A 13,388-nucleotide genomic window follows, 5' to 3' on the forward strand; every position below is an offset into this window, starting at 1 on the left:
TCCACTAAAAAGTGGAAGGGACCCCTTCATGTGGCGCTTCTAATTATACCAGGTACCATGACAGTACTTGGCTCCGTCGACGACGACCTACTGGTCTTCTGTCTTCATATAGAATAAGAGAATCATTTCTGTCTTGACAGCTGTGGACAAACCGGATTGGATCATTAGCGGAAGACAGAATCCGAAGATGGAATGGAAAGAGAAAGAAGAAGATCAAATAGGTACCTATCTACCTACTTGACCTGACAAAGCCCGAGGAATGAAGAGCTCCAGTGTCCGTGTTGTCGGTCCCTCCCGCGCTCCAGCCACTGAGGCCGCCCCTCTACCCACAGCTCCCATCGGAAAAGGCACCTGCAGATGACGTCTCAGGAAACAACCAGTCAACTGTGCCTTGCCGTGCCAGCTTTGTTCATACAGCAACGGGAATACAACCAAATTTTATTCACAACTCAACTCATCTCCGATAGTTAAGCTGAGGAGGATACAAACCGTCATTCACACACCACTCACACACTCTTTTTACAGATTTCCTGTTCTCATAGAAGCAGACAAATCCAGCTCACCACCCAAGAAAAAACAACCCCGCCATCCGCCACCACTATCCACCAAAATGACACAGTCAGATCTCGACCAGCTCCTCGACATGGGCTTTGAGAAGGCCCGGGCTGAGCTTGCCGTGAAGAAGACCGGAAACCGTGAGTACCCTTGCTGGCTGACAATTTACAACTCATTGTCATCACAAATAAGTGTGAGATGGTGTTGCTGACTGATCACAGTGAACGGAGCTCTCGAGTGGCTCGAGACCAACCAGGACAAGCCCCTTGAGGAACTTTCTGCCGCTACTGAGGCCGACAAGGACGACGACGATGATGCCGCTGAAGTCCAAGCCAACATCGAGGCTCTTGAGAACGGCGGTACGGCAAAGTCTCTCGTCTGCAACGAGTGTGGCAAGCGCTTCAGGTCCCAGGACACTGCCTCATACCATGCTTCCAAGACGTGAGTTACTGCAGTTTAATTACCATCAGTGTTCCTGCTCTCATCACAAGAAAATTCCCCGGTCTCATTGAATTCTGTTAATCTCACCTGAATCGCCTTTACGTGCGGAAAGTGCTGAGTACTAACACCAAATGCTAGCGATCACACCGACTTCTCGGAGTCTACTGAGGAGATTGCGCCTCTGACAGAGGATCAGAAGAAGGAGAAGCTCATCCAGCTCCGGGAGCAGCTCCAGGAGAAGAAGGCAAAGCAGGCCCTCCTCGACAAGGAGGACGCCAAGCGCAATGAGAAGATTCGCATGAAGGCCACAAAGGAGACCCAGGAGGCCAAGGAGGAGCTGGCGCGCAAGGAGCAGATCAAAGAGGCCGCCAAGAAGCGCCAGGAGAAGCAGGACGACATCGAGGCGAAGCGCCGCATCAAGGCCAAGATTGAGGCCGACAAGGAGGAGCGTCGCCGCAAGGCCGAGGAGGCCAAGGCCGCGAGAGAGGGAAGAGCTCCCGAGGCTCCGGCCGCCGCCGCCGCGCCTGCCGCCCCGAAGGCGGTCGCCAACCACAACGAGGCTCGCTTGCGCCTACAGACCGCGGGCGGCAATGTCGTCAAGACCCTGCCTGCTGAGACCACGCTATTCGAGGTGGCGCAAATGCTTCAGTCCGAGACCGGAACGGCAGTCACGAGCTTCTCGACCACGTTCCCTCGCAAGACGTTCGAGGGCCACATGGATCTCAGCAAGACTTTGAAGGAGGCAGGACTCACTCCCAGCGCCGTTCTCATTGTCAAATGAGCATTTTTGGAGATGAGAGAGGACCGGAGGTACCTGGTTCAGCGGGAAGACGCGGAGCAACCAGCGCCGACAGAACTGGGGATCACGGAGGTTTGCATTAGATGATGGCGTTGAGGATGTCAGGGGGTTAGCTAAAAGACACCCATTGAGTAGTAAAGAGAACCGAGAACAGTAACTGCAAACGATGTCCTTCCGCAGTCTGCCCGTCGATGCGTGTACCCCACCACTTCTACATCCAACCAAAGTTGAAAGGAGTGTAAGCTGGGACCCAGCAAGGCCCGCGGTGGGATCATGGACGACTCAAGTGTTGAATAGAGTATATGCTGCATAGTATTATGAGTGGTGGGGCTGTATGAACTGCGTACCGGAATTGAGTGACACGTAGATACTCGATGGTTATAAACAAGACGTAATATCGAGGCCTTGGCTACCAAATCTGATATATACTAGTTGTGTCACGGTAAGATATCAATGAGCACTAGCGATCGTGGACATCATCGACAGGCACGATGCCTTACCCAAGACTGAACATGAAGCAAGACTGTGCCGGACTCTACTTCACGACCACATCCTGATTGGGACATGCCTATGACGTGGGGAATGGTGACATGCACAAGCCGACTACCCCGTATAGGCGTTGCTTTGCGACGGAGAAGCAATCACAGTCACCAATCTCAAGAAGCCAGGGTTGAGAGTCATAAGCCATTCCAACTCAAGCTAGGCTGGTGTATCATGTCGACGTCCGCGGCTCACTCCTATCACCGCGCGGGTCCCGGTATTTTCAAAGCATGCCAAATTCCACTTTCATTTTTTGAGGATGTCCAGTGAACTCCGCGTAGAGAGCGTCTTCACATTATCGTATGAGAGCTACTCTGTCCAGGCAGCAGGATATCGTGCCTCCACCCAATCCTTTATGATCGCGCGAATCGTAGAACCCCCGGATCCATGCAGTTGAAGTTACAAAGGGAAGGAAATCGTCGCAGGAAAATCGCTTAGTCGAAGAGACCGAAGCCCATGTCCTCGTCGGACTCCTCCTTCTCTGTAGCGGGTGTCAGTATTTCGTTCACGCACAACTCGACCCGGTGTATCTGGGGGGAATAACGTACCCTCCTCCTTGGGTGCCTCCTCGGCGGCAGCCTCGGTAGCACCGCCAGCGGCAGCGCCGCCGGCAGCGGGGGCAGCAGCGCCACCACCGGAGCCAACGTTGGAGAGCAGGTCCTTGACGTCCTTGCCCTCAAGAGCCTATGTGAATCTCGAATCAGCCTTCAATTGTCCTTCCTCGAATCGATGGGAAAATATCGTCGTCGCGTCGTACCTTGGCGAACAGGGAGGTCCAGATGGGCTCGACGTCCTCGATCTTGGCAGCCTTGATCAAGGTCTGGAGCTTGTCGGCCTATAATTCCACCATTGTTAGTCTCGGGTCTTGTCGTGGTATTTTGGTATTATTTGTGATTTTTATTTTTTCGTGGCGGGGTGACTCGAGGGCGGACGCACAGTGATCTCGACACCATCATCGGCGAGGATGAGGGCCGCGTAGGAAGAGGCGAGCTCGGCGTTCGACATTTTGACTGGTTTGGGCGTTTGCGACTGGAGATTGTCTTCGCGGATGGTGAGTGTGATTTGCAAAGGAGCAGTCAATATGGTATCGCGAGGTCATCCACCGAGTCAAAATTTGGCAGGGCTTTCAAGACCTAATGAACATTCGGCGGTTTCGGTTAAAGCCCGTCAGTGGTGGGTCTATCTTCAAGATCTGTGATTGGATAAATGGGCGAGCCAATAGGATCTCGGATCGACGACCTGGGCATGCCTGCCCCGCTGCCGTCGGTGACACTTGGGTCATGCCCCACATTGATACCTCGATTTGACTTTCCAAGCAGGTCAGTCACCCCCACCTTCTCTATCAGAAGCGTCGCTGGTTGAGGTGCACCTTTCCATTGGTTTCCGGCCAAGCCAACGAGCGCATCATCCGCATTTTACTTACATACGCAATCCTATCTGCGCATCTTCTGCGGATGCCACGGCAGCCCATTCTTGTCACAGGCTTCCTTACCAATACAACTCTGTTCACCAACACCAACAACCCCCAGTGCACCGGGGAACTACCTACACTACCGACGATCGGACTTAAGCTTCCCGTCCCGACCTGTGAATCACCTTTAGCCCCGCTATCGTGCTTCGTTGAATGTTGGATCATTGGCAGACCTGCAACGGTATCGACTTCCAGCGCAAGAGGTGCATGCCTTGGCCGTCCATGATCTCGAACACTCGGCAGTCGCCCATATTCCAGCTTTACAACCCTCCCAGCAACCAACGTCCATCTTGAATTACGTCACGCGAGATGGATACCCCTACGTGCCCCCCGCCGCGGGACGACCGCGAGAAGGAGATTCTCGACAAGCTAGTCGCAATCCGCGACAGACTTCTGCTCTTGAAGCAGGATCGCACGACCTATATTCGAAGCCAGGATGTTCTCCCGCTGTACGAGGAGACGATCGAGCAGGTTCGCCTGCTCAACGAGGCCCGGACGTCTGACCGAAGGGAGGAGAACAGAGGTAATGCGCTATCGTCCCGACTGTGCGGGGTCAACGGCTAACCCGCGCTGCAGTGGACAGAGTCTTGGAGAGCTGTTTTCAGCTACTGTCGCTCTTTTTCATGACCATCGGACGAAACAACGAAGCTCCAGCCGCCTATGCCCTGACTTCGACTATCCGAAGATTGTTAGACCACCTCACCGAAGTCGACTTGTACTCCATTAAGGACTTGGAAAGCATCTCACACACCCTGACAAAGCTTGCGCAAAATGTCAAGGCCACCGAGACCGATTACCCCCCATACCTCATCACCCTGCTTTCCAACAGATTGGAGCTCTGTGACAAGTCTCTGGCGAACCTCCGAAAGCGATTGGAGCGTTTCGAGGACCCCCTGCCGAAGACTTATGAGAAACTGATCTCTATCCTAAGATCCATGTCACTGGCAAACACACGAACAAAGGTATGGCCAGCATCAAGAGGTGCGCGACGCGACATGACTGACAGTGATACAGTTCTCGCCATCGGAAGTCCAGAAGCTTCAAGCCCAATTGAGAGAGATCGAGGAGAAGAGACAGGAGGGCAAGTTGTTGACCTCGGATGGAAAGACACCGGGCGGGTTCGACGAGGTGACCGCTTTGCTGGAGAAATGCCTGCTGTGGTCTGATTTCGTTCTTCAGAGGTACATCATACGCCGTCACCCACAAAAACGTCGCTAACTGTTGCTCAGGAAAGGAGTGATTCCCGACTCTTTTAAGCCAACATACGACATCTTGTTCCGCATTCGCAACGAGCTGGAGAAACTCTCAATCACGCAAGCATGGTCCCTCCGTGAAGCGGATCTTTTTGACTTCCAGAGACAGTTGGACAAGATCGACGAGAGCAGAATCGATGGCAACTGGGTGGATGATGAGGGCAAGCCTGCAGAGCTCTACGCTCAGCGTGTAAGTCAAACGAATCCAAATTTCTACAGAGCTCCACTGACAGGTGCGGCAGACGATGCTCTATCTTATCAGAAGAAGCTACGCCTACATCTACTCGCTGATGATCTCGTCAGAGCCCGTTTCGGAAGCCTTGTTGCCAATTTACAACCAGCTCCAAACGCTCAAGCGGTGTCTCGTCGAGGTCAAGAACAGCGGCGGCGTGCAGTCTGTGAGAGAGCTGTACCCTTACAGCATGAAGGTATGTTGTGCTTTATCAATGGATCGAGCCGGACTAATGATTCGCTCGCAGCTAAACTCAATTGACAACATGCGCCAAGATGGAAAATTCATGATCAACGATGATATCCCGGAAGGCCAGGGCAGCGTCACTGAGCTCCTTGCTGAATGTTTCGAGCTCAACTACGAGCTCAGGGTCGCTGCTGAAGAGCAGGCCGAGACTTGATGATGTGGAAGGGACTTGTTTTGTTTGGCTGGCGTAAACGGACTAGCGATTTGTATCATGTCGGTCTTTGTGTGTTTTCTCTTCTGGCCAGTGAAACTGTGATGGACACAGTTTAATGGGAATGGTTAAACGGGACGAGGCAAACTCAAGTGTACTCAATTATGGACCAATGACATGATTTCTTTCGACATTTTGGGAACCTGAGCTCGGAGCTCCCTTTCTGCCAGAGATCGGATGGCACCTCAGCTAACGACAGTGCGGTGGTCAGACGCTGCTCCCGACTTATGGGGTTTGATGGTACACTGGACCTTGCAGCCTATGCTGCTCGCAAGCATATCGCCTCGTGGCGTGGCTGAAGCTTGACGTATCACATTAAGATTCTATCGAGATCCCGTGTCCCTCTTACCCGGCCCATGTGCCTTCTCAGGGTGTCTATGACTATTCCTCTTTTCTATATAGTCATAGCAGTAATACACAGTCGTAAATCTCGGGTTGAGGCCCGCCGTCCATAGAGACCACGGAGGCAGTGTATGGTGACTTCCTACTATCGATGGATCAGGCCCCGAAAGAAAATTCACACCCGTGCCCTTGAGTTTCAAAGCTAAAGACGGGACTACGGAGCCTGCTATCGTTTTATTCGACGAGATGGTCTGCTTTCCCGGCGAAATATGTCTCGCTGTCGGCTGAAGCAGGGCCCTGGAACCAGAAGCACACTATGATGACCAAGAAACGGAAGGAGACGATTGTAGTATTTTCATCACGAGTTGGGAGGAAGAGGATTAGAATCCATTGTCCGATCAGATATTGTGAACCCCGATAGGAGCTCTCTAAAGTTCAATACTGGGGACCGACAACGGTAGCGCACGCAGGTGACAGGTTGAGAATGTCTAGGTCGGGGCCCAAGTCGATTTACAATTGGCATGACTGAGACGAACTCCCGTCAAACATTCGGGACAAGTACAGAGTGTGGTACTAAGATAAAGGTGTTGAAACCTCGTCGTGTTGTTGAGTCACCCAATTCCCAAACCCCCGGTACCATCGGGGCATCGGCTCCAGCTTTCCCCCCCAATGGACATTTATCCCCTACCCCCGAAAATGGCGAAATTCCCGTCTTCCTTCGGGCCAGCTCCCGAGCTCCTCCCGTCCTTCATCTTTCCCAATGTCAATTGAAAAGAATACTGTGTAAAAAGGCTCCAGAAATCAAAGGCCCCTCCTCAACATTCGCCCGCAGCGGGGCAACAGCTGGCTACAGTCGGTTCACGCCGGGTTCGCGCACTTCGCGCATTCGAGCTCAACCCCGAAGCTGGGGCAAGGTTCCAGTTTGTTGGTCAGTACGGAGTACCCAGTAGCAAGCAGTATGTCATCACAGGGCACTTCTCAAGTTCTCAGCCTCTGTCCACCCCGGGCGGCGCGAACAACTGCAATGGGGACCCTGCGCCGGTCATCGGACCAGCCGAGACTTTTTCTTTCCCCTTCCCAGATTCCCACCCCCGACCACCCCGCTGTCTTGTGATGCATTTCCCGCTCCACCGAGGCAATTGGAATCGATCCATGTCAGGCCAGTGCCGAGCAAATTGCTGAGCTACCTACCTAGCTGACCGGCGCAGCGGCGTAGACATTATCGCACCTTGACTCAATGGCGCAAGTGCGGGCTTGTACAGCTCCGAGGGAAGAGCGAAACGGCGAAACGGGCGGAGTTGGAGTTGGGCGGGCGGTCTCCACCGAGTTCCCGTATCTTTGTTAGTGACACTTGGGATCAGTCATATAATCACTCATTCACAAATTGCGTGGGATGGGAATTCCGGCATTGATATAAAGAGGATTGGGAAGGGCAACTGGGAGGATCTATTTACTTTTCCTATGATCTGTTACTACATAGCTTTACACACCCACTATCAAATAAACTTAAAGATTCATCCCTTGCATCATTCATCTGCAAGCCATACATCTCACCGATAGAGGTCTCACAACTACATATCTTGCCTTACCTCATCTTACATATCACACACTCAATCCCGAACTCTCATCAACAAAACCTCCATATCAACCTTCTTACGCACCATACATCACCACAATCTCACACATCACCCAGAAAGCAAATGACAGTAAGAATGTCCTCCACAGAAGACACATCAGCGCACAAGCGCAACGCCTCCGCAACAAGCGCAGTCCAAACCACCCCTCCACCAGCAAAACGTGCTCCCACAACATCAACTTCCTCAGTCGCAGCCCTCCCCCCTTTCCGCCGCGACTTCCCCCACACAATCGCCCTCGTCATGTACAACGACGGCGGCTCCGACGGCGACTTTACAAACACGACATCCGTCGTGGGCGTCTATGCCGCGCTCGCGGACGCGAACGCCGAGGTGCGGAGGATATCCCGCGCGGGAGACGGAGAAGGGATGCCAGAGCCCTCCGCTGCGGACGCCGCTGCGCGGGATAGGGATCCTGTGCGGTGGCATGGGCCCCACGGCACCTCGTGCTGGGTTGACGTGCACGCTATCACGCCAAAGAGCATTGTGCCGAAATCTACGTCTGCGTCGCCGCCGCAGCAGAAGCAGGCGGGGGATCAGCAGCCGAAGAAGCTTTACGATTCTGATGAGGGGGAGGATCCTGATCTTGATGATGAGTTGGATGAGGGGGGTCACTACGATTAAAGGGAAAACGTTTCCTCTATCTTCCTCTTCCTCCCTGGAGCTACTTGGGAGGGGGAGTGATCCCCTAGGTTTTGACGCATGCGAAGTGATCATAAAATGGTGTATTGAAACCCAATGGGTCGTTGAATCCTCGGCTATGCCTGGTGAGGTTCACGAAGCGTTGGATAGGTATAATGGTTATTAGGTCACATGTATATGTGGCGGGCGTTCTTATAGATATTGGAAATCCCTCTATTCTATCTTCTTTCTAGGTATCTAAAAAAAAACAAAAGATCTCATCTCTTGCAACGGAATCTCTTGCTCTCTCTACAGTGTCTTTCACGCCAGATCTAGGTAAGTCTACGAGAATGCCCTTTCTACCGTCTTACAATTGTCTACGTTGCCATGAACATGGCCAAATCTCCTCGGACTACCCATCGGCTGGTCTACAACTTGGCCTTGGGGGCCTCTTGTTGCTGCATCTTCTCGGCGACGATGCGGCGCTGGATCTTGCCCGTGGCCGTCTTGGGCATCGTCTCCGTGAAGTAAATCTGAGACTTGTTAGCAATATTTTCAGTAAAAACTCATCAGTGTTTCAACAGACCTTCTTGGGAACCTTGAACTTGGCCAGCTTCTCCTGCACCCAGCCCTTCAACTCCTCGCCCTTGAGCTGCTGCCCCGGCTTGAGAACAACGGCCACGCCGATGTCCTGGCCGTACATGTCGTCGGGGATGGCGAAGCTGACAGCCTCAGAGACGGCGGGGTGGCGGGTCAAGACATTATCAAGCTCAATGGGGCTAATCTTCTCACCGCCCTTATTGATGAGCTCCTTGATACGGCCCGTGATGACAATGTAGCCGTCCTCGTCCTTCTTGCCCTGGTCGCCCGTGCGAAAAAATCCGCCCTTCGTGTACGACGAGGCGTTGGCGGCGTCGTTGTTGAGGTACCCCTTTGTGACGTTCTCGCCGCGGATGCAAATCTCACCCTCCTGGCCCTGTGCGAGCTCGTCGCCGACGTCGTTGAGGATGCGCACGTCGACGCCCTGGCCGAGGCCAACGGTGCCCGGCTTGCGCTTCGCGGGCGGAAGGGGGTTGGAGGTCATCTGGTGGGCAGCCTCGGTCATGGCGTAGGCCTCGAGGACGGGCGCCTTGTACGTCTCCTCGAGCTGGTGGAAGACGGTGGGCGACAGAGGGGAGGAACAGGAGCGGATGAAGCGGATGGCGGGCAGCGGGCTGGGCGTCGGGTTCTTGAGGAGGATCTGGTGGATGGTGGGCACGGCGGTGTACCAGTTGGCCTTGTGGGTAGTGAAGTCTCCCCAGAACTCGGTGGCTGAGAACTTGTTCGGGACGACCATGGAGCCGCCACAGGCCAGAGGTGCGAGGAGGCCGCAAAGGAGACCGTGTACATGGAAAAGGGGCATGACCAGCATGGTGCGGTCCACGCTTGTCAGCTGGTATGTGTTTTGGATGTTCTCTATCATTGGTGTTAGCCTGACGTCTCAGCTCCTTTCTTGCGAGACTTGGACTTACTCATCGTTCTGGTCAGGTTGCGGTGTGTAAGAGGGACCTATACATGGCATTAGCTTTTCCAACTTTCTGAATCTCCGTAGACCGATTCCGACTCACAACTTTGGGTCTGGAGGTGGTACCGCTGGTGTGCAGAACCAAGGCAACGTCGTCGACCTCAGCCTTCAACACCTTCTCAGGCCCTTTGCCCTTGAGCTGTCCCAGATCCTTGACATCGAGCGCGACCTCCTTCTTGGCCTCATCCCAGTACGTCTCAGCAACGGCGGCGTTGAACTTCTTGGCGGCCTTGACAGCAGGCGCACCGGCAGCATAGGCGCCCTTGGGAACCAGCACGATGGCGGACTTGACGTCCTCAATGTAGAACTCAAACTCGTCCTGCTTGTAGGCCGGGTTCAGGGGCGCGGCGATGCCACGCTGCCATGAGGCGGCCAGGAAGGAGACGATGAACTCATATGAGTTGACAGTCGCGATGGAGACGGGCGAGGCCTTTGTGATGCCGATGGCAGCCAGTTTCTGCTGGAAGGCTGAGGTTTCCCTCACCAGGTCGCCGTAGGTGACAGTGAGAGCATTGGGCTTGGACGGCACAATGACGGCCGTGGAGTTGGCCGGGCCGTTGATGGCGGTTTGCAGAGTCAATGCCATCTTTGCGTAGTTGGCGTAACGGATGAGTTTTATCTCTCACTCTATTGGATGACAGGGTGTGATTGTGCCTGACCGGACGACAGTCGAAGAGTTGCAACCACCAGCGAATTCGGAGAAGCTTTTGGAGTAAGGTAGGGTGAGGTGGTGGACGATCGGATGAACTTGTCCAGACAAGGATAGAACCCAGATGATGAGTCTGGAGTAGGTAATTAGAATACTCGGGGAGCTTATGTGAGTGAGCCGTTCAACGGTGACAACCTGAGATAGAGGTAGAATACAAGACTACGTTGGAAACAAAAGTTGAGGCACAATGGTCGACTGATAGGGAAACCTGACTAGGACGATGATGTGCTCGGAACCAGCCCAGCCTGGGACAAGCCGGATCACCCCGGTCGGCTTTCTCTTAGCCCACTGCCACTTTTGCCCACTGAAGTCGACTGGACCACTGTAAAACCCGCCTTCCCAGATCAACCGGTGGCTCGTCCCCCATAAAGACCCCCGAAGAAACATGGAAATGCGCTTGCGCGGCGGGCTGGGCGCTGTGCCGGAACGCGCAGGGGTGGGTTTTCAGTGGCCCAGCGGTCGTCGATGTGCTGAAACCCAGGCGGTCGGGCTCCGCTTTACGGACGGAAGAACGGCAGCGAACCGGTGGGTTGGCTGATTGCCTTACCTAAGGCATTCGTATCCGTTCTTTACGTCAGGCACCTCGCACTTTACTCTAAGGTACATTACTCCGTACGGTCTGCACGTTCGAGGTGCGCTCTCCACGAGTGGGTCCATCCGGCAAGCTTCCCAGCAGCTTCGACTTCGCCTTGCGAACCAGGCTGAACGAATCTTATCGTCTCTTTTGCGACAACTTCAATCTCAGCCGCCGACACGCGCCCACAACGCACAACACCTCCGAGATCCTTCGACACCAAGACAGGCCACGACGTTCATCCTTCAAAGTTACCCTATCGCGCCAAAAGCAAGCTCAATGGCTGCGCCGCCGCCTCCACCTCCGCCCGCGCGAGGAGGCCTGTCGCTCTACGCAAACCTCCTCGACCCAGTCGCCGACCCCTTGGCCACGATCTCAAGCGCTCCCGTCCGCTACAATCAAGACGGCACGGTCGCCGACCCGAAAGACGGAACGGCTGCGAAGAAGCCCATAGATCCATGTACCACCGCCGCCCTTCTCTAAACCATGTTCTCGAGGTTCACCAAAAACTTACCTCCCTCCCGCAGCCCTCCGCTTCCAGCCCATACGCAGACCACAAGCAAAGACCGCGAAACCGAAACCAAACTTTCCCAAGACGATACCCGGCGCGAACGCTCCCGCTGCCTCTACAGCTACGGCAACTTCTTCAGCACAAGCATCCTCAACGACGACAGCCGCCCAGCAACCCCCGCCGCCAAAGAGCACCCTCGCCGACTGGGCTGTGACGGAAGAAGACGCGTGGCGCTACAGCGCCAATGCGGGCTCCGGAGGCGGAAGCCACCAGCGTGGCGGCCGCAGAAAGAAGAAGAAGAAGGGCAACAACGACCAGCCCGCCGAGACCAACTGGGACGACATCTACGACCCGACGAAACCCACAAATGTCGAGGAGTACCTGCGCAGCGACGAGCGGATCCATGAGGTGCAGGAGTGGAAGAGGCTGCTCTACCGTCACCGCAGACGTAAGAGCCTGAGCGATGACAGCGATGAGGAGACGGAGCGCCGGCCGGCGATGAGTGAGTCCCCCCCCCATACCCCATCTTCTTTACGCAGGGAGCACGGCACGATGCTTACATGCTTCTTCTCAGACCAGTTCGCCCCTCCAGCCGAGTACTCATTCGTCCCTCCGCCTCCAACCTCACCACCGCCAGCTGAACCGCAAGCCACGGCAGCAGCAACCGGAGACGACGCATACGCCCGCCGCCAAGCCCTCTCCGCGTCCGCACCTCCTCCCCCTCCGCCACCGACCGACGAAGCAACGATATCCCGCGCCCCCGTCCGCTACACCCCCTCCACCAGAGAACCACCCGCAGACGAAGCAGACCCCTCAGACCCAGACTCCCCACCGCCCACCCTCGGCCTTGGCGCCACCGCCGGACCACCAGCAGAAGAACCCGCCCCGCGCTCCTCCCGCCCAGGCCAAGCCGGCTTCGCCCAGCGCCTCATGAGCAAATACGGCTGGACAAAGGGCTCCGGCCTCGGCGCGGACGAATCCGGCATCGTCAACCCCTTGCGCGTACAAGTCGAGAAGCGCAAGAAGAAGTCGGACGCCGAGGGCGGCGGGTGGGCCGAGCCCGGGAACCGCGCCAAGGTCATTGGTGGGAAACGCAAGGACGAGATTGACGGCAGCAGCAGCAGCAAGAAATTTGGCGGGCCCATGAGCGAGGTTATTGTCCTGCAGCGCATGCTTGATAATATGGAAGACTTGCAGGGTGAGATTGCCAATGGATTGGGGCAGGAAATTGGAGAGGAGTGCGGTGAAAAGGTAAGCTTGGGAAGGAAGAGGGCCTTGCCTCTTGGAGCTCTGGGAGTCGATTCAGTGTGCTAACCATACACTTGTACAGTACGGCCGAGTTGAGCGATTATACATCGACGTTGAGAGGAGACAGGTCTTTATCAGGTTTACGGACCAAGTCTCGGCCCTTCGTGTAAGTCTTTCCCCCTTTCCTTGGTCACATTCTGTAATAGTAGTTTTGCTCACGGAGGCCCGATCACAGGCAGTCAATGAACTCGATGGACGTGTATTCAATGGCAATGTCATAGTGCCAAAGTTCTTCGATACGGAAAAGTTCGACAAGGGTATCTACCAATGACGTAGAACATGAAAAGCGATAAATATGCTACAAACATTTAGATACGTTCTAAAGACATAAATAATTATAACATCGCCGTCAGGAAGAACTCAACGTATCAGTATAA

General features: G+C 54.7%; 6 protein-coding genes across 6 annotated transcripts; 4 read left to right on the forward strand and 2 right to left on the reverse strand.

Moving 5' to 3' along the window:
* Positions 1–610: 610 nt before the first annotated feature.
* BDP55DRAFT_539538 (UBA/TS-N domain-containing protein) lies at positions 611–1,777 on the forward strand (the record flags this gene model as incomplete). Its single annotated transcript, XM_060568042.1, has 3 exons — positions 611–695; positions 777–996; positions 1,135–1,777. The coding sequence occupies 3 exons, from the start codon at positions 611–613 to the stop codon at positions 1,775–1,777; spliced, it is 948 nt and encodes a 315-aa protein (XP_060436489.1).
* A 992-nt stretch (positions 1,778–2,769) lies between these two features.
* Positions 2,770–3,340, reverse strand: BDP55DRAFT_626281 (60s acidic ribosomal protein-domain-containing protein; the record flags this gene model as incomplete). Its single annotated transcript, XM_060571616.1, has 4 exons — positions 2,770–2,816; positions 2,884–3,019; positions 3,093–3,170; positions 3,272–3,340. 4 exons carry the CDS (start codon positions 3,338–3,340, stop codon positions 2,770–2,772), a joined length of 330 nt encoding a protein of 109 aa, XP_060436490.1.
* Positions 3,341–3,685: 345 nt separating this feature from the next.
* BDP55DRAFT_141874 (uncharacterized protein) lies at positions 3,686–6,151 on the forward strand. Its single transcript, XM_060565568.1, has 5 exons — positions 3,686–4,329; positions 4,383–4,768; positions 4,821–4,987; positions 5,036–5,249; positions 5,302–6,151. The coding sequence occupies exons 1-5, from the start codon at positions 4,116–4,118 to the stop codon at positions 5,689–5,691; spliced, it is 1,371 nt and encodes a 456-aa protein (XP_060436491.1). The 5' UTR covers positions 3,686–4,115; the 3' UTR covers positions 5,692–6,151.
* A 1,413-nt stretch (positions 6,152–7,564) lies between these two features.
* BDP55DRAFT_644016 (uncharacterized protein) lies at positions 7,565–8,604 on the forward strand. Its single transcript, XM_060573553.1, has one exon. It carries the CDS (start codon positions 7,791–7,793, stop codon positions 8,346–8,348), a length of 558 nt encoding a protein of 185 aa, XP_060436492.1. The 5' UTR covers positions 7,565–7,790; the 3' UTR covers positions 8,349–8,604.
* BDP55DRAFT_141852 (AMP-binding enzyme) lies at positions 8,561–10,636 on the reverse strand. The gene is made up of 4 exons (XM_060565567.1): positions 9,953–10,636; positions 9,857–9,893; positions 8,932–9,800; positions 8,561–8,878 (listed from the first exon to the last, which is right to left on the reverse strand). Exons 1-4 carry the CDS (start codon positions 10,493–10,495, stop codon positions 8,774–8,776), a joined length of 1,554 nt encoding a protein of 517 aa, XP_060436493.1. The 5' UTR covers positions 10,496–10,636; the 3' UTR covers positions 8,561–8,773.
* An 835-nt stretch (positions 10,637–11,471) lies between these two features.
* BDP55DRAFT_539340 (uncharacterized protein) lies at positions 11,472–13,282 on the forward strand (the record flags this gene model as incomplete). Its single annotated transcript, XM_060568023.1, has 5 exons — positions 11,472–11,652; positions 11,690–12,205; positions 12,278–12,954; positions 13,034–13,117; positions 13,187–13,282. The coding sequence occupies 5 exons, from the start codon at positions 11,472–11,474 to the stop codon at positions 13,280–13,282; spliced, it is 1,554 nt and encodes a 517-aa protein (XP_060436494.1).
* Between the last annotated feature and the right edge of the window lie 106 nt (positions 13,283–13,388).

This window comes from Colletotrichum godetiae (assembly GCF_030913485.1).
Source record: "Colletotrichum godetiae strain CBS 193.32 chromosome Unknown BDP55scaffold_2, whole genome shotgun sequence".
NCBI lineage: Eukaryota > Fungi > Ascomycota > Sordariomycetes > Glomerellales > Glomerellaceae > Colletotrichum > Colletotrichum godetiae.

Bases quoted from the DNA above. Each gene is read 5' to 3' on its own strand.
- BDP55DRAFT_644016 (XM_060573553.1), top strand. From the start codon at position 7,791: ATGACAGTAAGAATGTCCTCCACAGAAGACACATCAGCGCACAAGCGC.
- BDP55DRAFT_141874 (XM_060565568.1), top strand. From the start codon at position 4,116: ATGGATACCCCTACGTGCCCCCCGCCGCGGGACGACCGCGAGAAGGAG. The intron at 4,330-4,382 runs GTAATGCGCTAT...CCCGCGCTGCAG, and splicing joins CCGAAGGGAGGAGAACAGAG to TGGACAGAGTCTTGGAGAGC. The intron at 4,988-5,035 runs GTACATCATACG...ACTGTTGCTCAG, and splicing joins TCTGATTTCGTTCTTCAGAG to GAAAGGAGTGATTCCCGACT.
- BDP55DRAFT_141852 (XM_060565567.1), bottom strand. From the start codon at position 10,495: ATGGCATTGACTCTGCAAACCGCCATCAACGGCCCGGCCAACTCCACG. The intron at 9,894-9,952 runs GTGAGTCGGAAT...TGCCATGTATAG, and splicing joins CCACCTCCAGACCCAAAGTT to GTCCCTCTTACACACCGCAA. The intron at 9,801-9,856 runs GTAAGTCCAAGT...CACCAATGATAG, and splicing joins CAACCTGACCAGAACGATGA to AGAACATCCAAAACACATAC.